At 36.1% G+C, this 27,657-nt stretch overlaps 1 protein-coding gene across 12 annotated transcripts in view; it reads right to left on the bottom strand.

Annotated features, from left to right (window-relative positions):
* CCDC150 (coiled-coil domain containing 150) overlaps positions 1-27,657 on the bottom strand; it is an 83,616-nt gene that overhangs the window by 33,187 nt on the left and 22,772 nt on the right. For 4 of the 12 annotated variants that reach the window (XM_041737406.1, XM_041737409.1, XM_041737407.1 and 1 more), the window contains 8 exons: positions 27,271-27,400; positions 24,614-24,657; positions 23,316-23,408; positions 19,834-19,941; positions 14,420-14,544; positions 13,581-13,758; positions 12,971-13,039; positions 2,528-2,641 (listed from right to left, as the gene is read on the bottom strand). In XM_041737406.1, coding sequence (XP_041593340.1) covers positions 2,528-2,641; positions 12,971-13,039; positions 13,581-13,758; positions 14,420-14,544; positions 19,834-19,941; positions 23,316-23,408; positions 24,614-24,657; positions 27,271-27,400 — 861 coding nt within the window. Of the gene's footprint in view, positions 1-2,527; positions 2,642-12,970; positions 13,040-13,133; positions 13,212-13,580; positions 13,759-14,419; positions 14,545-19,833; positions 19,942-23,315; positions 23,409-24,613; positions 24,658-25,942; positions 26,194-27,270; positions 27,401-27,657 lie in introns of those variants that run through there. The other 8 variants (XM_041737411.1, XM_041737412.1, XM_041737413.1 and 5 more) reach the window with 6 other exon arrangements.

Raw genomic sequence — 27,657 nt, 5'->3', positions numbered from 1 at the left:
GGCGTGTTACACACAATATGACATTTAATCTTCATAGACGGACAAGACAGACATGACCCTCCGTATGTTCTATTCAATCAATCTTTCTAAAATACCTCTCATACGTATTAGGTGCTATGTCAGGTAAAGGAGTTTAAAGATAAGTAACTACTGTTCTTGCATTAGTGCATTTTCTTTCTTTTTTTTTTTTTTTTTTTTTAATTTATTTATGATAGTCATACAGAGAGAGAGAGAGAGAGAGAGAGGCAGAGACACAGGCAGAGGGAGAAGCAGGCTCCATGCACCGGGAGCCTGACGTGGGATTCGATCCCGGGTCTCCAGGATCGCGCCCTGGGCCAAAGGCAGGCGCCAAACCGCTGCGCCACCCAGGGATCCCCTGTTCTTGCATTAGAAGAGAGTAAAGGCAGATACATAAATAGGTCAATTTCTAATCAATGAAGTTATTTTTTTTTTTAAGATTTTATTCATTTATTAGAGAGAGACAGAGATAGCGACAGAGAGCACAAGCAGGGAGAAGAGGGAAAGGCAGGCTCCCACTGAGCAGGGAGTAAACATGGGGTTCCAACCCAGGACCCTGAGGTCATGACCTGAGCAGAAGGCAAACACTTAGCCAACTGAGCCACCCAGGCACCCCTGAAGTTATTATTTTGATGTATATGTACAGTGTGCTCTGGGAACCCCACAGTTAGGAGATCCCTTTAGTCCCAAAGGCCACTGATGTTAAGGGCTGCACAGGTCACACACAGTAAATGGAACCACGGGTTGAAACTAGGTCTGAGTTCAAATCTGTTGTGACATACACAACATAAATTCATTCATAAGCATATCTCCAAAAACCATCAAGAGGTTAAACTAGAGGGTAGCTCTTACTGAGAATTTCAAGTGTTAATTCCCAAAGAACAAAAATACACTGCCAACATTGAATGGTGATAGGTTTAATGATATTGCTGAGATTAAAAAAAGAAAAAAAAAAAGAAAAACCCAAATCCTGACATCTCAACCTCATTTCTCAAGACTCATACAGCCAACCAGAGGACTTCCAGGCAGGCATAGTCAAAGAAAATTCTATGTGGAAACATAGAACTACAAGCTGAAATTGAGGTGTGGTTTATCACTGGGAGGCCTTAAGAGGTGCAATGAGAAGGCAAGAATCAACAACTGACAAAATCATTGGCAGGATCTGTCAAAATCACTACTAGGGTGATGCCACAAGCCTACTCGTTGGCAGTGGGGCATGAAAGAATCAGGCAGACTGATATATGGTCTTCAGAGGGACCAGAAGCAGGTGGGTTGATAGAAGCAGCTGATGTGTAGCCCAACAAACAGAGGAAACAGATAAATCTTTAATCTTGGTGGAGGGAGAGTTGGTCTGAGATAGTATCAAGAATCAGAGCTAATGTACCTTGTTGCTATAATAGCAACTTAAAGGCTTTTTTTCTAGGATGGTTCAGATACTAAAATTTCAATAAATGTTAGTCATCTGCTACATGCTTTACATGTATTAACTTATTTGATCCTCAAACTACTTCTTAATAATGGTATTATTTTCCTCACGTTGACAGATTAAGAAACTGAGGCTCAGAGAGGTTAAGAATCATACCCAAGGTTACAGCCAAAATTGAAACACAGGCAGTCTGGCTCTAAAGCCATGAAACTGTCATGGATTTAGACTTACTCTCTAGGTTTTCATAGTTGAAGTAATGAGCAGCTTATGACAGAGGCTGAAAGAATTTAACTCAGATTAAGCGAGACTCACATCAGGGCCTTCTATGCAATTTCAAAGGTGATTTGCATGTTATAGAAGCAATCGCGGGATCCCTGGGTGGCGCAGTGGTTTGGCACCTGCCTTTGGCCCAGGGCGCGATCCTGGAGACCCGGGATCGAATCCCACATCAGGCTCCCGGTGCATGGAGCCTGCTTCTCCCTCCGCCTGTGTCTCTGCCTCTCTCTCTCTCTCTCTCTCTGTGACTATCATAAATAAATAAAAATTAAAAAAAAAAAAAAAAAGCAATCGCAAATTTTTTTTCAAGCACTCAAAAGCACAGAGGAAAACTTATTAGCTGCTTAACAGAATGATCATCTCTTTAAACACCCTTCAAGGAGAGAGGTTTTAAGAACTCTACCATTTATCTGTGTTGCACTGACTTTGTCAAACAGCTTTTAGAAATCGTACTTATTACTGATTGGCCTAATGGAACTGTCAGACAAGGAAAAGAAAAATACAAGTTTCTTCCTCATATTAATGAAAGAGGAAATATCTTAAAACACTATATATATTTGTGCTCTTCAGTATTATAGATCATCTGTGGAGGCATATGTTTATTAGCCGCCTTAAATTCTTGTTTTCTTAAATCTTTTATTGTTTGAGTACTTATAAGGCTCTCTGTTATATGTAGCCTGAGTTGTTCAAGACTTATTGATAATATTAAGATACAAACAAATGAAAAAAACCCATCTCCTAACTTCTGATTTTTTAAAAACTCATCAGTCATTAGTTCCAAATTTAGACTGACCTTTTTATACCCACCCCATTGTAATCAGAAGTGACTTGCTGAAGTTCTAGGGAAGCCATTTTTTCTGCCAGGTGCTTATTCTTTTCCTCTAGAGTCTGCAGGTTGTGGGTTAATTCATTTATGTCTACCTTTGAAACACAAAAGGAGAAATCTATTTACTCTAGATCCAAAAATATCCTATTTTAAAAATGATTTTTAACTATACTTTGGAAGTTATTTTATGAACATGTCCTCCTGTCTCTAAACGCAGAGATTTGTAGACTGATAGCTCTGAGATTTTTTTTTTAAACTTTCTTTCTTTTAAAATGTATCAGCTTTTCTAGTTGTCTTCAGCAGGAGGGTTATGACAAATTACAGAGTTCACATTTACTAGAAGACCTTCTGATACTTGGTATTTACTTAAATATTAATGTAATATAGATGCAGAAAGTCTCCACCAAATACTAGTAAAATGAATTCAGCAATATATAAAAAGGATAACAAGCCAGGACACTGTTTATCCCAGAAGTACAAAGCTTACTGAACATTCTAAATTAATTAGTATAATTCACTATATCAACAGATTACAGAAGAAAAAAAATATATGGCCATCTCAATAGATATAGAAAAAGCATTTCAGAAAATTCATCATTAATTTGGGATAAAAACTCAGCAATCTGGAAATGAAAGGGAACCCATAGTTAAACCTCTACCTCTAAATCATGTAAACCTCTACCTGATAAAGTAGTTCTATAAAAAACCTACAATTAATATCAACCTTAATAGTAAAAGACTAAAATGTTTCCCCCTAACAGTGGGAAAAAAGGATATCAGCTCTCACTATTCCTATTCATTATCATATAGGAGGCCATACCCAATGCAATAAGGCAAGAAAACGTACAAAAGACCTCAAGACTGGAAATGGAGAAGTAAAAATATCTCTACTTACAGTAGATATGATTATTTACATAGGAAATCCCCCCCCCCAAATATACAAAAAGATACCAGAATAAGTGACTTCAGTAAGGTTGAAGGATATAAGGATGCGACTCAATTGTATTTCTATATACTAGCAACAACTGGAAATTGTTATTTCTTAAAAGTATACCATTTGTAATAGTACCAAAACCGATGAAGTTCTTTAGTACAAATCTAAAAAAAAGTGTCCAATATTTAATATGTTCAAAATTACAAAATACTGATAAGAGAAATAGAAACCTAAATAAAACAGAGAGATATAACATGTTCATATATAAGATCAATTGCTAAACTGTCAATTCTCTCTAATCTCAATTAAACTTGTGTGGGTCTGGATCAGGGTCCACTCTTTGGTGGGGCCTGGACTGTAGTACTAGAAAAATACACCCTAGAAGAAATACTAAATGGAGTTCTTCAGGCTAAAATAAAAGGGTATTAGACAATAACTGGAATTCACATACAGAAATAAAGGGTACGGCTACTACAGTAAAGGTAGCAACATACGTATATATACAAGGTGCTTATATATGTATTTTTGTAACTCTGCTACCCATAACTCAAAAATATATAGGAAAAGAAAGAATAAGGGAATTAAAATAGTGCACTAGAAATATCTACTTAACACAGAAGGTGGCAGTAATGGGAGACAGAGAGGAACAAAAAGCATATAAGACATAAAAAATAAAGAGTAAAAAAAAAGAGTAAAAAAAAAATAAATAAAAAATAAAGAGTAAAGTGGCAGATGTAAATCTTACCTTATCAGTAATTATGATAAATATAAATGGATTAAATGGTCCACCAAAAACGCAGAGATAGGCAGAATGAATTTTTTAAATGATCCAACTGTATGCTTACAAAGAGACACATTTTCGATTCAAAGACATAAATAGGTTGAAAGTACAAGAATGGAAAAAGATATATCATGTAAACAATAACCTAAAAAGAGCTAGAGTGTCTATACTAATATTAGACAAAATAAAGACAAAAATGCATGAGATAAAGAAGACCATTTATCACAATGGTTTATAAGAAATATGTTTGGTCATTCAGATGACCAAATATATGCCTGAGATATATGTGGCCTTCATCCACATTTCTTGAAAACATTTCAGAGCCTTAAAGGTGAAATGGGTGTCTTGTTATTAATGAAGGTGACTTCTGGACCCCATCCAAGGGTACAGGCTGATTGCCAGGAGGACCAACCATGTGATTAGAGGATTAGAACTTTTAGTCCTAGCTCCTAACCTCCAGGGAGAGAAGAGGAGCTGAAGACTGAATCAGCCAATGGTCAATGACTTAGTCATCAAGACTATGCAATGAAGCCTCCATAAGACCCCCAAAGGACAGGGTTCCAAGATCTTCTCGGTTGGTGAACACATGGAAATTAGGGAGAGTGGTGTGCTTGGAGAGGTCAAAGAAGCTCATTGCCCTTTCCCCGTACCTCACCCTATATATCTCTTCATCTGGCTGTTGATTTGTATCATTTGTTATATCCTCTAATAAACTGGTAAATGTATTTCCTAAGTACTGTGAGCCGCTTTTGTAAATTAAAAGAATCTAAAGAGGAGGTCAGAAACACAACTGCCTGGTGTAACAGCCTGGAGTCTGCAACTGGTGTGTAAGGTAGGTATTCAGGGATGGGGGCAGTCTTGTAGGACTAAACCCTTACCCTGTGGAATCTAATGCTATCTCTGGGTAGTAGTGTAAGAATTGAGTAGAATTCTCGGACACCTTGCTGGTATCCAAAAACTGCTTGATGTGTGTGTATGGGAACTCCCTGCCATGGTGGAATTGGGTGCAGAAACCTAAAAGAGACATTATATATTGAAAAAAGGGTCAATCCGTTAAGAAGATATAACATTTATAAATATATATGCCTCTAACAATAATAGAGTCTCAGTATAAATGAAGCAAAAACTAACAGAACTGAAAGGAGAGATAAATGATTCAACATAGTTGAAATGTCAATAACGCACTTCCAATAATGTATAGAACAATTAAACAGAAAATCAATGAGGAGACATGACTTGAACAACACTGTAAAGCAACTGGACATCTACAGAACACTCCTCCCAGCAACAGCAGAATACCATTTTTCTCAAGAGCACATGCAACATTCTCCTGAATGTACCATATGTTAGGCTATAGAACAACTCTCAGTTTATTTAAAGGACTGGAATTATACAAAGTATGTTCTCCAATCACAATGAGATAAAATTGGAAATTAATGAAAGAAGGACATTTGGGGAAGTCACATATATGGGAAAATTAAACAACCTTCTAAATAACCAATGAGTCAAAAAGAAAATTGCAAGGAAGTTAAATACTTTGAGTTGAATGAAAATGGAAACATGCTAAAATGTATGGTATGCAGCTAAAGCAGGGCTTAAAGGGAAATTTACAGCTGTTAAAAAAAAGAAGAAATAGGGATCCCTGGGTAGTGCAGCGGTTTAGCGCCTGCCTTTGGCCCAGGGCGCGATCCTTGAGACCCGGGATCGAATCCCACGTCAGACTCCCGGTGCATGGAGCCTGCTTCTCCCTCTGCCTATGTCTCTGCCTCTCTCTCTCTCTGTGTGTGACTATCATAAATAATAAATAAAAATTTAAAAAAAAAAAAAGAAGAAGAAATAAACCACCAACCTAAGCTGCTATCTTAAGAAACTAGAAAAAGAGCAAATTAAATCCAAGCAAGCAGAAGGAAGAAAATAATGAGGATTAGGGCAGAAACAAAAGAGAGGGCAGAAAAACAATAGAGATGATCACTAAAACCAAAAGTTGGTTATTTGACAACATGAACAAAATCAACAAACCTTTAGCTGTATTAACAAAAACAAACAAAAGCAAAAACAAAAAAAGAAAAAGATAGGAAAAAGAGAAAGAAAAATTACTAAAATTAGGAATGAAAGAAGGAACGATACACTGAACTTAAAGAAACGAAGAAAGAGGCTACTCTGAACAATCATATGCCAATAAATTAGAAAGCCTAGAAAATGGGCAAATTCTTAGAAATACCCAAACTACTGAAAGTGACTATAAAAAAGAAATAGAAAATGTGAATAGATCTTTAATAAATAAATAAATTAAATCAATAATAAAAATTAAAAACAAATAAAAGTTCCCCAGAAAGGAAAACCTGTAACTGTGATGAATTCTACAAACACTCAAAGATGGATTATCACCAATCCCTCAAAAACTCTTCCCAAAAATAGAAGAGGGGGAAATACTTATCATTTTAAGAGGCCAATACTACTTGATACCAAAACCAAAGACATCATGAGAAAACTGTAAAACTATTTCTTATTTATAACAATTCAAAAATCCTCAACAAGATACTAGCATGCCAAATGAAACAACATATAAAAAAGATTATACTCATGAGTGAGTAAAATTTATCCCAAAAATGAAAGTTTGCTTCAACATTTGAAATCAACCAATGTAATATGCCATAACAATAAAGGATAAAATCTTTAAGATTATCTCGATAAACAGAAAATGCAATTAACAAAATTCAACATACTTTCATGATACAAAATCTCCAAATTAGGAGGAGAAAGGAATCTCCTCATCCTGTCAAAGAGCATTTAGATAAAACCCATAGCTAATATACTTAATAGTGACAGACTGAAAGCTCTCCCCCTAAGATCAGGAACAAGACAAGGATGTCTGTCTGCTCTCAACATTTGTATTCTGCATTGTACTGGAGATTCTAGCTAAGGCAATTACACAAGAAAAAGAAAAAAAAAAAAGGCAGCAAAATGTGAAAGGATGAAATAAAACGATTCCTATTTGCAGATGACACATTCTTATATAGAAAAATAATGATTGCAATATCCCCCTAATTGATCTACAGAGTCAATACAAACTATCAAAATTACAGCTGCCTTTTTTTGCAGGAATGGAAAAGCTGACCCTAAAATTCATATAGAAACATAAGTATCCAGAATTGTCAGAACAATTTTGAAAAAAAAAGGGGGGGAGGGCAGAAACAAAGTTAGAGGATTCATGCATCTTGATTTCTTTCTTTCTTTCTTTCTTTCTTTCTTTCTTTCTTTCTTTCTTTCTTTCTTTCTTTTGCATCTTGATTTCAAAACTTATTCAAAGCCACAGTAATCAAGACTCTGTGGTACTGGCATAGGAAAGACATATAGGCCAGTGGAATAGACTTGAGAGTCTAGAAATAAACCCATACATCGGGATCCCTGGGTGGCGCAGCGGTTTGGCGCCTGCCTTTGGCCCAGGGCGCGATCCTGGAGACCCGGGATCGAATCCCACATCAGGCTCCCGGCGCATGGAGCCTGCTTCTCCCTCTGCCTGTGTCTCTGCCTCTCTCTCTTTCTCTCTGTATGACTATCATAAATAAATAAAATTTAAAAAAAAAAATTTAAAAAAAAAAATAATAAATAAATAAATAAATAAACCCATACATCTATGGTTAATTGGGTTTTGACAGGGGAGCCCAGACTATTTAATAGAAAGAACAGCCTTTCATCGAATGGTGCTGGGACAACTGGATATTCACAGACAAAATAATGAAGTTGAACCTCTTAACTCAACCGATATATAAAATTAACTCAAAATGGTTCAAAGACTAAATATAGTATGTGAAACTATAAAATTCTTAGAATAAAAAAGTGTGAATTTTTGTGACCCTGGATTAGGCAACAGGTTTGCAGATGTGACATCTAAAGCATAGGCAACCAAAAAAAAAAAAAAAAAAAAAAGAAAGAAAGAAAAAAGTTAACTGAACATTATAAAAATCTAAAAATTTAAAAACAGAACCCATAAAATGGGAGAAAAAAATCTGCAAATCACATATCTGATAAGGGTCTACTATCCAGAATATATAAAGAACTCTTACAACTCAACAATTAAAGACAACCCAATTTACAATGGGCTACTAATCTGAATAAACATTTTTCCAAAGATGGTATACAAATGGCCAATATGCACATAAAAAGATGCTCAACATCATTAGTCATCAGGGAAATGCAAATCAAAACCACAACAAGGGTCCACTTTTCACATCTACTAGGATGGCTATTATTAAAAACAAAACAAAAAAAATAATGGAGTTAGGATGTGGAGAAACTGGAATCTAGGTACATTGCTGGTGGAAAGGTAAAATGGTTCAGCACGGTGGACAAGAGTCTGGTGGTTCCTCAGAAAGTTAAACAAAATTACCATATGACCCAGGAACTCCACTGCTAGGTATGTATCTCAAACAAATACACATACAACACACACATTTATAGTAGCACTAATCATAACAGCTGAAAGGTGCAAACAATGCAAATGTCTATCAATAGATGAACAAAGCATGAACAAAGCAAACTGTGTATGTACACCACATACAAAGACACACACACATACAGTGACTATTACTGAGCCATAAAAGGGAGTAAAAGGGAATGAAGTACTGACATGTACAACAACATGGATGAACCTCAAAAATGTTATGCTAAGGGGATCCCTGGGTGGCGCAGCAGTTTGGTGCCTGCCTTTGGCCCAGGGCGCGATCCTGGAGACCCGGGATCGAGTCCCACGTCAGGCTCCCGGTGCATGGAGCCTGCTTCTCCCTCTGCCTGTGTCTCTGCCTCTCTCTCTCTCTCTATCATAAATAAAAAAAAAAAAAAAAAAAAGTTATGCCAAGAAGCCAGACATAAAAGATCACATATTGTATGATTATATTTATATGAAATATCCAGAATAGGTTAATCTACACAAATGGGATGCAGGTTAACGGCTGTCAGGGTTTAGGGTAAGGAGGGAAAAGGGAGTGATTGCTTAATGGGTACAGGGTTTCCTTTTGGGGTGATGAGAATGTTTTTGGAACTAGACAGAGGTGGTGGTTATACAACACTGTAAATATAAAAATGCCACTGACTTGTTTAAAGTGTTTGATTTTCTTTTTTTTTTTTTTTTAAAGTGTTTGATTTTCTATCATGTGAATTTCACCTGAGTTGAAAAGACACAATGATATGCTTCATACCCACGTGGATGGGTATATTAATTTCTTAAAAAGCAGACAGGAAGGGGGGCACTTGATGGGATGAGCACTGGGTGTTATTCTATATGTTGGCAAATTGAACACCAATAAAAAAAAAAAAAATAAGACAGTAACATGTAGGTGAAGACGTGGAGATATTTGAGTCCTCATGCACTGCTGGTGGGATTATCCATTAAGTGACACAGCCACTTCATAAAAAAACACTTTGGTAGTTTCTCAAAATGATAGCTATCCTATGACCCAGTTTTACTCCTACAGAATTGAAAACATACACTCACACACAAAAAAAACTGTACAGAGATATTCATACCATTATTCCTCACAGCCAGAATAGTGGGGTTCTTAGACGACCTCAATGTCTATCAACCCATGAATGGCTACATGAAGTGTGGTACATCACACAATAAAATATTACTCAGCCATAAAAAAGAATGAAATACTGACATATACTACAGTATGGATAAACCTAGAAGACATTATACCTACTAAAGAGGCCAGACCCCAAAGGCCACATACTGCTTTATTCTATCTTTTTGAAATGTGGGAATAGACACATCTGTAGAAACAGAAAGTAGAATAGTGGTGCCAGGGGTTGGGAGAAGAGCAGAATGGGGAGTGACCGCTAATGAGTACCGGGTTCCTTTTTGATCATAAAATGGTTCTAGAATTAGATAGTGGTGATGTTAGCACAGACTCAGGAATAAACTAAAAACTGAATTGTGTATTCTAAAAAGGTGAATTTACAGTATATGAATTATATGTCAGTAATAAAAGATACTAGATCATACAATCCACCTGAAAATAAAGTGAACTTTGCATGTTATATGAAATTAAAATATATCTTGAATGATATACAAAAATTAACTGAAAATGGATCATAGACCAAATGTAAAACCTAAGACTATAAAACTTCTAGAGAACAAAAAGGAAAATCTGCCATCTTAGGTTAGGCAAAAATTTCTTAGATATGGCACAAAAGGTATGATCCATAAATTTAAAAATTGACAAGTTGGATTTCATCAAAATGTGAAACTTCTGCTCTTCGAAAGAATATTAAAAAACAAGGCATAAAATGGAAGAAAAAATATGTAAAGCACATAGAAGATTTCTACATATACAGAGTATGAATTTTTTACATAAAAATCAATATGAACCTATTTTAAAATCTCTGAAAAATCAATACTAAGCAAACAATTGAATTAAAATGGTTAAAAATGGGGATCCCTGGGTGGCGCAGCGGTTTGGCGCCTGCCTTTGGCCCAGGGCGCGATCCTGGAGACCCGGGATCGAATCCCACATCAGGCTCCCGGTGCATGGAGCCTGCTTCTCCCTCTGCCTGTGTCTCTGCCTCTCTCTCTCTCTCTGTGACTATCATAAAAAAAAAAAAAAAAAAAAAAAAAAAAAATTCAAAAAAAAAATTCAAAAAAAAAAAAATAAATAAAATGGTTAAAAGACTTGAAGAGACACTTCAACTTGTGGATAACCCATAAGCAGATGAAAAGATGCTCAATATTATTAATCACTAGAGAAATGCAAATTATAGTCACCATGATACACCAGTATACACCAGTTAGAATGGCTAAAACTAAAAGGACCAATAATACCAAGTGCTGGTGAGGATGGAGAGAAAGTGGAACTCTTATACTATTGATGGAAGGCAAGATAGTAGATTCTTTGAAAAACAGATCAATAGTTTAATATCATGTCAAATAATGTATTTCTCATAGGATCTAGAATTCCAACTCCTGATAATTAGCCAATAAAAATAAAAACATATGTTCGTATGTGGATATTTATACAGGCTTTATTCATAATTGCCAAAATTTACCAAGTTAAATGTCCTTCAAGTGGCAAATGGGCAAAAAAACTGTGATATATTTATATAATGAAATATAAGCAATAGACACAACAACAATACACACAGCAAGAACCTGGATGTACTTCAAATGCCTTAGGTTAAATAAAAGAAGCCAGACTTAAAATGTTGCATGTTGTATGGTTCCATTTGTAGGATAATCTGGGAAAGACATAACTATAGGAACAGAAAAACAGGTCAGTGGTTGTCAAGAGATGGAGGCAGAGGAAGAGGTCCACTATAAAGAGGCACGAGGGACCTTTCTGAGGTGATAGAAGTGTTCTGTATTTTGATTGTGGTGCTGGTTACATAAGGTGTTTGTCAAAACTCACAGAACTGTACAGTTAAAAAAAAGGATGAATTTCACTATGTATAACTTAGTATGTCTGACTTTAGAAAAACATAGCTTTATAATGAATACACATTTGAAAAATATCAAATTAGACCAAAAAAAATGGGACTCTGTATAAGCATTATCATTTGACCTAATGGAATCTCCCTAATGAGCAAGTATCTTTCAGTCCCATATACTTCCACTTAGCCTACATTCAAGTAAAATCAGACAAGCAAAATAGTGCAATGTTTCAATCATAGAAATACAGCATTTGCCTTAGCCATGTAATACTCTCTACATTAAGTAAAAAGCATTTGTTTTTGGGGGGTTTTTTTTTGTTTTTATAGTAAAAAACATTTGTGAATTTAAAAGTATCCATCAATTTTCCATATTTTAAAAAGCTATTTTAAAAAGCATATGTGAGGACAAACTGACATCAGCAAGTCCTTACCATGGGAAGTGAACTTTTTAAAAAGATTTTTAGGTTGGATTATTTTCAAATCACTACAGTTTAGTCCCTAAACCACAAATTACCTGCCTGAGTGGTGAACTATAGTAGAGCCTGGGCTCAGAATTTATCTTTCTTCTCTCCCCAGTTCTTAAATTACAAGTTCACATATATACGGTAAAGATAATGTAAATACTAATTAACTGGGCCAGAAGCCAAGAAACAATCAAGGATTGATAGTTATATCAACATGTATTGCAGAATTTACTGTCTGGGTAGGCTGATTCTCCTTGACACTCCAGATGGTTCTGGATGACAGTGATAGATAATCTTTACACTCTTCAAATTTTGAAATACAAATAAAAATGTTTTAAAGACTGGTTTTGGTTTTATCTTAATTAGAATTATATTTGTGTCTCTGGCCATTCTATCTTTTTAGAACCCAGGAAAGAGTATCTTGCAGATGAAGTGACAGGTGCTAATAGGCACTTAGAAGCCTAAGTTAGCTTTTTAAAAAAACAAAATAAAATTGCACCATCAGCAATTTGCCTCCCACAGGGTCATTAGCTCACTCTCAAGGGACTTCCTGGCTAAAATACTCAGTGAACACTAGGGCCAGAGGCGTCATAACTCACTGGCAAACACCAGATGCTCAACAAGCGAAAGCTCCCCGGAAGCAGCCTCACGCTACAGCGACTATGGTGCTCTGACTTGCATCCACCTCAGTGGCTTCTTTTTTCTCCCACAGGTTAGTTTTCAACAAAACAACCCATCTCCTCAGTAAGATAAGCTGATACAGGAGGCAGAGATGCAGAAGAAAATATAGTGAAATATCAACAAATAAAATGTGGAATACCTTGTTTTTAGCTAATTCCTTTTCCAAATTGCATTTTTCTTGCACTATTTCTTTCTCGGTTTTATTAACCTGTCCAAGGAAGGGGGAAAAAAAGAAATCGGTCAATCTTAAAGCAGCTGGCAGGCTCTACTACAGCAGACACACCCTGCATGTTAATACCTACACTGCAGAGATAGCACATCCTCTCAGAAAAGGGGCCACTCAGGGAGTCTCTGAGGCAGAGCAGACTTCACAAATAGCCCTGAAATTAGAAAGACACGTCTGCATGTCAGACTCTGCTGGTTCCTTCCTAAATAGGAAGGCAGCGCTCTTCCCCCTTAACCTCCACTGTCCCACTCTTTCAGGGGAAAGCAATTTTTAAAAATCTGACCCTTTCACTATCATGAGGATGTGTGAGCTATTAGTTAACACTCACTAATGCTGTAGAAGGGGATTCGGTTTGGCACAATCTACTTCACATGCTACAAGACATGGTCACCTAAATATTTCTGTAATGGGCAACTCAGACAAACTGCAGCTGGGCTGTATATCTCGTCTTCTGCACTTAAAATAGTTTTAAAACAAGATCATCACCACAACCAGGAGGTAACATAAATCTGCTTCTACCTACCTCTTCCTGAAGTTTTTCTTTCTCCCCTAGCAGAGACTTCTTCTCTTGCATTGATGCTTCCAATTCACCTCGCAATCTTGCAATAGTTGATTCTAGTAGCTCTTTCTGCAAGACTGTCCTCTTCTCGGTATCCTGTGCTTTCCGGATACACTGATTATGCTCAAGGATTAAATGGTCCCTGTAAGAAGAGAACAAGGAGACATGAGTGCTAAATTGGACCTCTTTAATAGACTTTTTTTTTTTTTAAGATTTTATTTATTTATTCATGAGAGACACAGAGAGAGAGAGAGGCAGAGACACAGGCAGAGGGAGAAGCAGGCTCCATGAAGGGAGCCCAATGTGGGACTCGATCCCGGGATCATGGGATCACGCCCTGGACCAAAGGCAGGTGCGCAACCGCTGAGCCACCCAGGCGTCCGTAGACTCATGTTCTTGGAGAACATACTGGCTGAGAGCAGTTACAAAAACATTCTAACAAAACTAGTTCCTTGAGGGCAAAGTTTTTATTTTAGCTTTGTGTTTGTTTCAAGAAATGCAGAATTAAATGTTTCATTAAACGTTTCATTAAAGAGAAGAAATACAGGGATCCCTGGGTGGCTCAGCGGTTTAGTGCCTGCCTTTGGCTCAGGGTGTGATCCTAGAATCCCGGGATCGAGTTCCACGTCGGGCTCCCAGAGTGGAGCCTGCTTCTCCCTCTGCCTGTGTCTCTGCCTCTCTCTCTCTCTCTCTCTCAATGTCTATCATGAATAAATAAATAAAATCTTTAAAAAAAAGAGAGAGAGAAGAAATACAAATGTAAGAACAAAAGATACATAAAAAGTTGCCTATAATTTACTTACAGATGTGCCTGGAGTTGAGTTTTCTCATTCTGGACAGTCTGTAGCTCAGAGGTGATACTGGCATGGGCTGCACCCAGAAGTATGTTTTGTTCTTGAAATGTCTGTGTCATCATTTTCTGCTCTACCTGAGTTTTGGAAGAAATATTTAAAAGCTGAGATGCCAAAAAGTCATTTAATAGGGCACCATTCAAAATAACTGATCAAAGATACTGAATTAACTTACGAAAGATAAATTTTTATATAAATAAAACATATTTTTAAATATTTTAATGCTTAGCTTTCTCTGTCCCCACTTTGACCCGATCACATTACTATCATTTTATAGCTCTACCAGCCAACAATGAAGATGCATTTATTTACCAAGCCTGTTGCAAATTTATAAAACTCAATATGAAGACATTTTTAGATACAAAATTCTACTAGGAATATTTTGGTACTTTAAAATTTCAGGGATCCCTGGGTGGCGCAGCGGTTTGGCACTTGTCTTTGGCCCAGGGCGCGATCCTGGAGACCCGGGATCGAATCCCACATCAGGCTCCCGGTGCATGGAGCCTGCTTCTCCCTCTGCCTATGTCTCTGCCTCTCTCTCTCTCTCTGTGACTATCATTAATAAATAAAAATTTAAAAAAAAAAAAATTTAAAAAAAAAATAAAAAAAAAAAATAAATAAAATTTCAATATGATACGTACTTTCTTTTTAAAAGTAAAACAACATCAATGCATATAAAGTAAAAAGATCTCTTCACCCATACTTCTTTCCCCTCGTTTAAATAATCCCTCTCTCCAGGGACAATCACGTTAATAATTTGGTGTGAATTCTTTTTTTTTCTTTTTTTGAGATTTATTTATTTATTTATGGTAGACATAGAGAGAGAGAGGGAGAGAGAGAGAGAGAGAGAGAGAGAGGCAGAGACACAGGCAGAGGGAGAAGCAGGCTCCATGCCAGGAGCCCGACGTGGGACCCGATCCCAGGACTCCAGGATTGCGCCGTGGGCCAAAGGCAGGCGCTAAACCGCTGAGCCACCCAGGGATCCCCTGGTGTGAATTCTTTTGAAAATATTTGAAATTATACTCAGATACTGTTACAGAAGTACTATGTAGGAATATCTAGGAGATACTGTGGGTTCAGTTCCAGACCACCATAATAAAATGAAGAGTACAATAAATCTGGTCAAATAACTTGTTTCCAGTTCCATATACAAGTTATGCTTATATCATACAATAGGTCTATTAAGTATGTAATAACACCGTGTCTTAAAAACCAACGTAATTTAAAAATACTTTATTGCTAAAAAAATGCTATCATTTGAGCTCTCAGTGAATCATAATCTTTTTGCTGGTGGAGGGCCTTGCCTTGATGTGGATGGCTACTGACTTATCAGGCTGGTGGCTGCTTAAGGTTAGGGTTATTGTGGCTGTTTCTTAAAATAAGACAATAATGATGTCTGCCACATCAACTGACCCTCCCTCCCATGACCTAGTTCTCTGTAACATGTGATGCTGTTTGGACAGCATTTTACCCACAGTAGAACTTCCTTCAAAATGGGAGTCAATCTTCTCGAACCCCGCTGCTGCTTTATCAACTAAACTTATGTAATATTCTAAATTCTTTGTTGTCATTTCAATAATCACAGTATCTTCACCAGGAGTAGTTTCCACCTTAAGAAACCACCTTCTTTGCTCTTCCATAAAAAGCAACTTTTCATTCATTCAGGTTTTATCATGAGATTGATCAATTCAGGCACATCTTCAGGCTCTTCCAATTCTAGTTCTCTTGCTATTTCCACTGTATCTGCAGGTACTTCTTCCACTGAAGTCTTGAAACCCTCAAGGTCATCCATGAGGGTTGAAATCCATTTCTTCCATATTCCTGTGAATGTTGATATTTTGGCCTCTTACCATGAATCACAAATGTTCTTTTAAAGGCATCTAAAATGGTGAATCCTTTCCAAAGGTTGAAAATTTCCTTTGCCCAGATCCATCAGAGTAGTCACTATCTACAGCAGCTGTAGCTTTATGAAATAGATTTCTTAATAATAAGACTTGAAAATTGAAATTACCCCTTGGTTCATGGATTGAAGAGCAGATGTTGTGTTAACAGGCATGAAAAACATTAGTCTTTTCCATCTCTATCAGAACTCTTAGGTAACCAAGGGCATGGTCAATGAGTAGGAATATTTTGAAAGGAATCTTTTTTTCTGAGCAGGTTTCCACAGGGGGCTTAAAATATTCAATCATGTTGTAACCAGATATGCTGTCTCCCAAGCTTTGTTGTTCCATTTATAGAGCACAGGCAGAGTAGATTTAGCATAATTCTTATGGGTCCTAGGATTTTCGGAATGGTCAAGGAACACTGGCTTCGACTTAAAGGCAGCAGCTGCATTAGTCCCAAAGGGTCAGCTTGGCTCTTTCTATTCAATGAGTTGGCCAAGTAGCAGACAAAGGGATGTAGATTTTTGTGAAGACCCTGACCCTCACTCTGACTCTGTAGATTGAACCCAGTGACACCATTTAGCATGTCAAAGCCAAGGGATACTTGAGTAGCTCAGTTGGTTAAGTGTCTGATTCTTGATTTTGACTCAGATTATGATCTCAGGATCATGAGATTGGGCACTGTGTCAGGGCTCCATGCTGAATGTAGAGCCTGCTTAACCCTCTGCCCCTCCCCTGCACTCTCTAAAAAATAAAATAAAATAAAAATGTCAAAGTCCAAATCCAAGACAAGGAGAGCATCCCCCTGACCAGAAGTATCTGATTTTTGCAGGCAAGCAGCTAGAGGATGGCTGCACTCGGAGACTACAATATCCAGAAAGAGTTCACCCTATACTTGGTGCTTTGTCTGTGGAGCTGCATCATTGCATCATCAAGGCTTCCCTCTTCTAGCTCACCCACAAATATGACTGTGACAAGATTATGTGCTGTAAGTATTAGGCTTGCCTGCAGCCCTGTACTATCAACTGCTGCAAGAAGTGCAGCCACACCAACAACCTATGCCCCAAGAGAAGATCAACTAAGGTCCCTCCACTAGCTTTTCCTTTACCCATAGGGCAGCCTCCTGCCCAAGCCCCATGGCCCTGCAGCTTCAATAAAGTTTCCATTACATTGAGTGGGAGGGAAAAAAAAGTCTGTTTTGAAGCCAGGCATTGACTTCTCCTCTTTAGCTATAAAAATCCTAAATGGCATCTTCCAAAGGCATCTGTTTTATCTACATTGAAAATCTGTTGTTTACTGTAGCAACTTTCATGAATTATCTTCTAGATCTTCTGGAAAACTTGCTGCAGATTCTATATTAGCACTTGCTTCACCTTGGACTTTTATGTTAGAGAGCTTCTGTCTCTAAACCTCATGAACCAACCTCTGCTAGCTTTCAATTTATCTTCTGCAGCTTCCTTATTTCTCTCAGCCTTCACAGAATTGAAGACAGTTAGGGTCTTACTCTGGATTAGGCTTTGGTTTAAGGGAATGTTACAGATTGATCTATCTGGACCACTAAAACTTTCTCCGTATCTGCAAAAAAAGCTGTTTTACTTTCTTATCATTCACATGTTCACTGGAATAGTATTTTAAATTTCCATCAAGAGCTTTTCCTTTGCATTAATAACTTGGATAAATGTTTGGTGCAAGAGGCTTACCTTTTGGTAGGCCTTTTAAGCCTGTTTTGGCTTTTGACATGCTTTCTTCACTAAGCTTAATTATTTCTAACTTTTGATTTATACTAAGAAGTGTAAAACACTTCATTTCATGTGAACACTTAGAGACCATTGTAGGGGTTGTTAATTGGCCTTATTTCAATATTGCTGGGTCTCAGGAAATAGGACCCCTAAGAAAAGGGAGAGATACGGGGAAGAGCCAAAGCAGCCAGAATACCCACAACATTTATTAAGTTTGCCACCTTATATGGGCATAGTTTGTGGTAACCCAAAACAATTACAATAATACATCAAAGATCACTGATCACAGATCATCAGAACAAAAGACACATCCCTTCTACTTACAGTTTATAAAGCTTTTGCAAGTATAGTACATATTGACAATTACTTTTGTAAACATTTTAAAATACTTTTAAGAATACTTTATCACAAAACAAACCTTCACCCCTTTAGAAAATAAAATCCCATTTGTGTAAATTTCAAAGTTTAAAAATGTTTGTGACAGTGTTACTTATATGTCACACTACTCACTCTACTAAATTGTCAGTCCATGAAAACTGGGATTTTATCTTGTTCACTACTATAATCTCATCTAGACCTAGCATCATACCTACAACAAAGTAAATACTAAGTGCTTGCTGAGTTAATGAAAAATAATTATCAAAAAAAAAAGAAAAATAATTATCTGTTATGTGCAGCAGTTAGCACTATGTATAAAACGATGTCTAGGAAGCTCACAATGTATAAGACGATGTTCTAGGAAGCTCACAATATTATCCAGGAAATGAGCCATGCATATAAACTACCACAGAATGCAGAACAGAGAGGCACTATAACAATTAAAAACATTGACTTTCCAGTCAGACCTCTGTTTCTTTTTCTTTTTCTTTTTTTTTTCCAGACCTCTGTTTCAATCCAACTCTACCCCTTACTAGCTAGGGGACTTCAGGCAAGTTGATTTACTTCTCTAAACCTCATTTTCCTTACTTATAAAAATGAGGATAATAAATATTCCTTTACATAATGACTGCTAGAATTAAAGGAGGTAATACATGTAAAATCCTTAGTACAATGCTTGGTATGTCACCAAAAAAGTGAGAACTATTATTATGAGAGTCTGTTTAGTGTCTATAAATTGACATAGAAAATTCATCCCCTCTGGGTTTGAATGAGCAAGCTTCCTGATGTGAGTCTTAAAGAATGAACAGAATTTCAAATAGCTGAAGATGAAGTAAAGACCATTCCCAGCAGAGGAAATGGCATTAGCAAAATGGGAAAGCACAGATGTTTGAGGAAATGCTAAGTATAGGGGACAGGTAATTACTTTTCTTAAAGTAATGGTATTTGAGAAGAAACTGTTAAGAAATCACTGAGTATATGCCTAAAGGACCCCTCTGATGAAAATTGAAAACCACTAATCAAAAAATAAAATGATTCAGGGATGCCTGGGTGGCTCAGCAGTTGAATGTCTGTCTTCAGCTCAGGGCATGATCCCGGGTCTGGGGATCGAGTCCCACATCGGGCTCCCTGCGAAGAGCCTGCTTCTCCCTCTGTCTGTCTCACTGCCTCTCTCTCTCTCTCTCTCATAAATAAATAAATAAAATCTTTAAAAAAATAAAATAAAATAAAATAAAATGATTCAGTAAATTTCTTGAAATTGTTAAAATATTTTATTTATCTACTTAATCATGCACATTCCTTCCTCTTTTAGCCAAGGAATTTTCTTGGTGATTCTATCAGAAATTGACTAGTATTAAATTAATACCTGCAGAATGGCTTGATGGTCAGCAATAATTCTGGCATTTTCCATACTAAGAGTCTCAAGCATGCTGTTCAGCTCCGAACACTTTCTAGTCAGTTGGTCATTTGAAACCTAAGAGGATATATACAGCAAGTCAAACATCTCTCTAGTAAATAATTATTTTTACTTATTTATCATTATTTTCAATGATAGTATTTCACTCTGTATGTGAACCTAATTTATTTAACTTATCTTCAACTGATATTTCATTAGGTGATACTTTCAAATATTTGGAGTCCACACCCCACGTAATTCTAAATCCAAAGAAGAAATTTGTTCATCTGGTGGAGCAATGGAGGCATTCAGCAGTTTACTGATCTTCTGTTCAGTTTTGAACACTGGTGAGACACAGCAAGATAGCTACAGAATGGACTTGACAACGTAGATGCCTTGCCAATATTATAGAATTTCATTCCCCAAATTGAATGACCATTCAGAGTTGTTTAGTTAATAATACAAATTGTCTAAGCTCTTTCACCCTCAATTATAGTATCTATAAAAGCAAAATATCGATAACTACCATTTCACAAGACTGATCCTCCAAAATAAAACAAAAATGCAGAGTTTGAACTCAATGACCTTGAGATTAAGACCTGAGCTGAAATCAAGAGTTGGATGCTCAACTGACTAAGCCACCCAGGCTCCGTAAGTATCTTATCTTTTAATGAATAAGTTCTTTAAGGATGGGGACAAATAACTCTATAGAATTAATTTAAAAAAACACTGAAGAATGTCAACAAGAACGTAAAAAGAAGTAAAGAAACAAAAACTATCTGGAAAGCCTAAGTGGTAATATAGTACAGAAGTTAGGAACAGGTTCAGGGGCATTTTAAAATTATAACCAGATGTACAAAGTATTCACTAAGGAATACCTGGTGAACTCTTGATCCTTGAAAAGAAATAGTTAATTTTCTTTGGAGCCAGACTGCCTAAGCTCAAATTCTAACTCTTGTCATTTATTAGCTATGTTATTAAACCTCTCTGTATATCAACCTCCTTACCTTTAATATAAGCATAGTAAGTTTCTCTAGTAGTGTCTATTGTGAACCTTACAACTTGTTAGTAATAATAAGGTGTTTATAATTATGCCTGGAATATAGAATGGGTTTGGTAAGTGTTAATTACTACAGCTATAGTAAAAGTAGTAGTAGTTATTTTCATTATTACTTTATAAAATAACACATTTATTTTGTATTTTCTTTATCATAAAGAGAGCAGAGCAATATTATGATTCCAACATTGAAGTAATCAAATTGTACTAACAAGAAGGTCATTTAAGTGATTAATACTATTTCATTGGCCCTATGAGACTGACTACACACACACACACACACACACACACACAAATAACATCAACTATATTTGACAACCACCATCCCATAGAAAAAAATTACACAGAACTCTAAAAGCCAGCAAGCACTTATTATGTTCCTATTGTGCTGTTTGTTATAAAAGATACAAAGAAAGTGTAAGCAAAGTCCATGGCATTGAACTGCTTAGAAATTCACAGGTGGAGATGAAAACTATACATTTAGTGAGTAAATTATAAAGCAAACAAAGGCAACGTGTAAATTAGTGCAAGATTTAGCAGTCTATCTCATATCCTCATGTGTCATAGGAATCCAGTGAAATAGAAATGTAGTTAATGTGATAATGTTTCATAGATGAAATAGATTTTATGAAAATAAATAATTTGAGTGATGGCAAAAATTTACACAATCAGGATCAATCTTGGTTCTTGGTTTTTTTAATTGAACAAAAGTATATAACATGTAAAAAAACAGAGAAATGGAAAGATTTGGGGCAGCCTGGGTGGCTCAGAGGTTTAGCCCGCCTTCGGCCCAGGGCATGGTCCTAGAGACCCGGGAGCGAGTCCCACGTCAGGCTCCCTGCATGGAGCCTGCTTCTCCCTCTGCCTGTGTCTCTGCCTCTCTCTCTCTCTCTCTCTCTGTGTCTCTCATGAATAAGTGAGATTTAAAAAAAAGAAAAGAAAAGAAAAGAAAAGAAAAGAAAGAAAAGAAAGAAAAGAAAAGAAAAGAAAAGAAAAGAAAAGAAAAGAAAAGAAAAGAAAAGAAAAGAAAAGAAAAGAAAGAAAAGAAAGAAAAGAAAAGAAAAAGAAAGATTTACCTGTGCTTTTGGTTACAGGGAAAGAACAGTTTCTTTTACAAATGGTGCTGGGAAAATTGGACAGGGACGTGCTAAGAATGAAACTAGACAACTATTTTGTACCATACATAAAAATTAGTTCAAAATGGATCAAAGACTTAACATAAAACCTGAAGCCATAAAACTCCTAGAAGAAAACATAAATAAGTTTCTTGGTCTCACACCAAAAGCAAAAATAAAAAAGTGGGACTATATTAAACTAAAAAGCTTCTGCACAGGGATGCCTGGGTGGCTCAGTGGTTGAGTGTCTGCCTTCTGCTCACGGTGTGATCCCAGGGTCCAGGATCAAGTCCTGCATCGGGCTCCTTGCAGGGAGCCTGCTTCTCCCTCTCCCTATGTCTCTGCCTCTCTCTGTCTCACGTGAATAAATAAATAAAATCTTAAAAAAAAAAAAAAAAAGCTTCTGCACAACAAAGGAAACCATCAACAAAATGAGAAGGCAGCCTAGTGAATGGGAGAAAATACTGGCAATCATACATTAATACTATATACCTAATAAGGGGTTAAATACACAACTTAGTAACTTAAAAAAAATCTGGGTCAAGGATGTGAATAGATATTTTTCAAAGAAGACATATAGATGGCCAACTATATACTCATATAGAGGTACATGAAAAGATGTTCAACATCACTAATCATCAGGGAAATTCCAATCAAAACCATAATGAGATATCACCTTATATCTATCAGAATGGCTATTACCAAAAAGGTAAGACATAACAAGTATTAGAGAAGATGTGGAGAAAGGGGAACCTTTGTGCACTGTTGGTGGGAATGTAAATTGATACTGCCCCTGTGGAAAATAGCATCAAGGTTTCTCAAAAAGTTAAAAATAGAACTACCATATGATCCAGCAATTTCATTTTAGGGTAGTCATCTGAAGAAAACAAAAACACTAACGTAAAAAGGTATAAACTTCTAGTTATAAAATAAATGAGTCATGGGGAAGCGTGATGACTATATAGCATGATGACTATAGTTAATAGTACTGTATTACATATTGAAAATTATTAAAAGGTGAATCTTAAGAGTACTCATCACAAGAAAAAAAAATTTGTAACTGTATATGGCGATGGATGTTAACTAGAATTATCGTGGTGACCATTTTGCAAAGTACACAAATACTGAATCATTATGTTGTACACTTGAAATATAACGTCACATGTCAATTATACCCTATGGTGATGGTATGAATTTATATAATCAGCAGTGATCTTTGTTCTTGATTCTTTAAACAAAATTAGGCAACATCTAAAAACTACAGAAATAATAAGACCTACCTGTGCTTTTTCTGATGTTTCATGAAGGGATACTATTTCAGACCTCAAATATGCATTTTCTTCATGTTCCTTGTTGAAAGACATCTGCATATTCTATAAGAGCAAAAACATTAATAACTTCTCTCCTTTTTTATGTGTAAGAGCTATGATAGTATACCTCTACGAAAATACCTCTTCTGTATTTTGGTCAGTATGAGCTCAAGTTGTAATGATACACATACATAAGTGCCTTGTAAAGAATTTCTTAAAATCTTGCTATCTTCAACTCCCAAACTTCTCTTTTTAAATAAATTATAAAAATATTCTCACATTGAGTTTCAAACTAGAAAGAATTTGCCTATAACCATAATGTAAATATTTAACTAGCATCCTTAAGTCAAGAAAGTTCCGCTAAGATGAGTATTTGTTAGTTTATATTGTATACACATTTTTTCCCAAGGCAATAAGATCTTTTGTGATTTCAAAGAAATACATTTAAAGATCTTTTAAAGTCTTAAGTAGGTAAAGATGTTTTCATCAAGGAATACCTGGCTGTGGAGCAAAACAAAACATTTTTGCTCAAAAAAAAAATTAGTTTTCTTTAAGATGACAGAAAGGTAATAGTGATGTGAATTGTGGATTGGGCTTTCCCTGACAGGTAGTTACTGAAATGAGGAAGGGAAAAGTGCAAGTCTTCTCCCTATGGAGAGAGGACTACTCTTCTATTTTTCCAGGAGAAACATCTCAAGACTTAAACTTCACACATGACAGGATGAGACAGAACCCAGAAAAATTATTCCAAACAGGATGTACACATTAAGATTGACTTAGAAATGTATTGATATAAAAATGGTACTATTTCTTTTTTTTTCCCACTTTTTATTGTGGTAAAATACAAAGAACATAAAATTTACCATTTTAACAATTTTTAAATGTATAGTTTACTTAAAAATATCTAATAGTTCAGTGGCATTAAGTATATTCACATTGTTGTACAACCATCACTACTAAAAAGGAGTTAATATTTCTTACATTGTATAAAAACTTTCTTTATAATAATTAGTTTGCAAGAAGCATAAGATGCAAATTTGTCTAACTTTTGCTAATTCATCTTTTTTTCAAACCACAATAACCTGCCTAAATGATTTCCTAATACCCAATTGACAACAGGTCTGAATACTCAACTCATTTACACTGCAACTGTTTTCTAATGAAGATTTTAGGAAAATCAGAAAAACTGTAAACCAACATGAGTGAGGAAATATTACTTAGTGAAGAGAAGAAAGAACATCTCTGAACTCTACAACCTCAAAACTTACCTTATTTTCTTCAACCAACTTGGAAATGAGCTCATCTCTAGAAACTAAAAACAAAGAGTCCACATAACTATGGTAATAATAACTTACTACAATGATACTGGTCACACAGTATCTTTTCCTTGAGTACCTTTTTCTTTTTCCCCCAGTCTGCATGTGGTGAAAATAAAGAGAACACAAGTATTTCTATCATATTTTTATAGACTGGAAACTCAAGTCATGAAATTACCAAGAAGATAGTCCACAGTCACGTGCAATAATAAATTGCACATAGTAAATGGCATATTTGACTCCGTGCATAGAAGCTCATTGCGTCTGAGGGATTTTAAACTGGAGAGGCACGTAATCAAAAGCTTTTGGTTAGAGAGAACCCTCAAACAGAGGCTCGACAGGAAAAGGAGATCGGTTGATTATTATTGTTATTATTTATTATTATTATTATTGCTGTTGCAATAACCCAAGTGTAAAACCATGAAAGCTGGCTCTATGGGAATGACGACGGGGATGCAGGCGGAAAACATATTTCTGAAATAACAAGCAAGGAGAATGGTCAGGACTTGGCAGCTGCTGGTGGGATAAAGGCAATAGGTGAGGAGTCAAGGAGAAAATCTAGTGTCTGGATTGAAGCAACGGAGTGTGCGGCCGACTTCAACTCAACAGGGACTACGCAGGACCAGGAGCAGGCTCCGGGCAGGAATGAGTGCAAATGGCTGCAGTATTTAAATATTCACCGAGTGTTGTGAGGCATCTGAAGGCATCCTCATGTAGACATTTAGATGGCAGTGAGATACCATCTGTAGCTCAGGACTATGATTTTATGTGGGGAAAAAAAAGATTTGAAACCACCCAGAGAGTATATAGAGCGAAAATAAAACCAAAGATAGAAGCAGGGGAACAGTCTGGCATTGTATACTAGCAGCCCAAAGTAAACTTTTCTGAGAGTAATGTTTTAGCTTCATGAAAAATTCCTAAAGATTTATTAGTTTTGTTTCACTTAAATATTCTAAAGCCAGAAAAATCACAAAACACACAAAACCTCATTTTATGTAGGATATAGTCAGAACAACTATCATTTTCTGAACATATAAGTCCGAGACTCTTTTCAAATAGAGTAAACTAATTGAAAATATGTGAAGAATAAAAAAAGATAATTATATGATCTATTCTAAAATTTATAGTAATCAAAGAATGAAAGGGGCGTATTTTTCCTACTCATCACTTTAATTAGTGTGGTGTATAAATGTTTATTGGTAATAAATACATTTTTAATTCATTAAAGCAAATGTCTAGAAGCATTCCTTTTACTAATCTAGTTAGCATAACTATTTGTACCTTAAAGTAATCAATTGCACGCATGGAAAGAGTCTTATTCAATAGAAAGCATTTAGGTGATATTCAGACAGGCTTCCTTTTCCTCATGTTAGTTTTAGTTAATGTTGTGTAATTTTCATCTCTTAAATGGTCTTCCATATAGTCTTCACAAAATTCAAAGCTAAAGCATTAATCCAATGAGAAAAGTAACATTAAAAAAACTTACTAGCATAATAGAAAGATATGTGTTTTAGTCCCAGGTATCCTATTTGCTGTGAGTCCTTAGATACAGACCTTTTTATTCTTCTAAGATTAGGATATATTTTCTTATCTTTCTCACAAGGTTGTAGGGTCCAAACGAGACAATGTGCAGCACCATAAAATATGTATTTTTGTAGCTACACAATCACAGGAAAAATGGAAAATTATCTTGGGGCATTATCAGTGAGAACTCCAAAGATAATTCACTACTCAACAACTGTAAGGAAAATCAGTACTTTCTGCTAAGAGCAGAAGAAAAAACATTGAACAGATTACTCTTTGCTCCATGATTTTTATAATTTTCATTTCCCTTTTGGTATTCCCTGCCCTCATTACAGCCAGAGAGCATAGAAGGCAGAAAATACAGGCTGAGGCCTCAAGTCATCATTTGTTCCCTTTAACTTTGAGAAGTATGGATAGTTTAGTGTATTACATGAGATTGAAGTGTTACTCACGTGAGGCACTGCACTATGATCTCTATATTTGATACTGGCTGAAAACTGCTTCGCAATTATATTTTAACAAGAATAAACAGGACAAGGGCTGATGGGTTGGAAGAACCACAACTCTGAACAACATGGGATCAGTCTAGACTCACCCATTTCCTAGCTCAATCACCTGTAAGGACTAGGTTTATTTATCTGTAAAATGAGGACATTAAGCTCTAAGGTAACTTACAACCATCCATTGCTACAAATACAGGTCAACAGACTAGCAACCTGAAAATAGAACGGGAGAGTCTGATAAATGGTTAGAAAGAGGTGAGCAAGTATTAAAGGCCTTATTTCCTTATTAATGTTCTATTACTCAATATTCAATCTAGACTTCTAGAAACCCAATGTTCCCAAGTCCACGAACCTGAGAGAGAATTTAAATACACAATAGTTTTCAGTTAAGAGGACAGAAGTCTATTTAATTACCAACACTCTCTTTTTTTTTTTTCCCCCAGTGCCACAGACAAAAGAGACATCAACAAGTTTTTACATTTGGCCTTGTGGCCTCTTCAAGAATTTCAGATCTAAAGAGTTTTTTCACAAAATCTCAAAAAAACCTAACAGAAGTGTAATTTCTAACATCTATTTTCATACTTAGATCAGACTTGAGCTGTGAGATAGAAGTCTCCAACTCTCCTTTTCTCTGCTGTTCTTGTGCCAGTAGTTCTTGGGTGGTCTGCATAGAACTGCGCAGGCCAATGCAATTTTGCTGCAAAATTTGCACCTGAAATGTATAAGAAAAACTCCTTTCTGTAAGGTAAATATCTTTACCAAACTACCTAATAGCACATGTGTAAGGCAGATTTTCCAATCTTAACATCACGGGAGGGAGAAGGGGAGTTTATATGTTACAGTGAGAGATCTCAACAAGGTGTAGTGTTTCAACAGGGCTGTCCAACAGAACTTTCTGTGCGCTCTCCAACACAACAATCACCAGTCACAAGGAACTGCTGAGCACTTGAAGTATGGCGAGACTGAGCG

The sequence above is a fragment of the Vulpes lagopus genome, chromosome 22, assembly GCF_018345385.1.
Source record: "Vulpes lagopus strain Blue_001 chromosome 22, ASM1834538v1, whole genome shotgun sequence".
In the NCBI taxonomy this organism is placed as follows: Eukaryota; Metazoa; Chordata; class Mammalia; order Carnivora; family Canidae; genus Vulpes; species Vulpes lagopus.
Note: the sequence above shows the minus strand (reverse complement) of the source record. Positions and strands in the feature narration are given on the sequence as shown.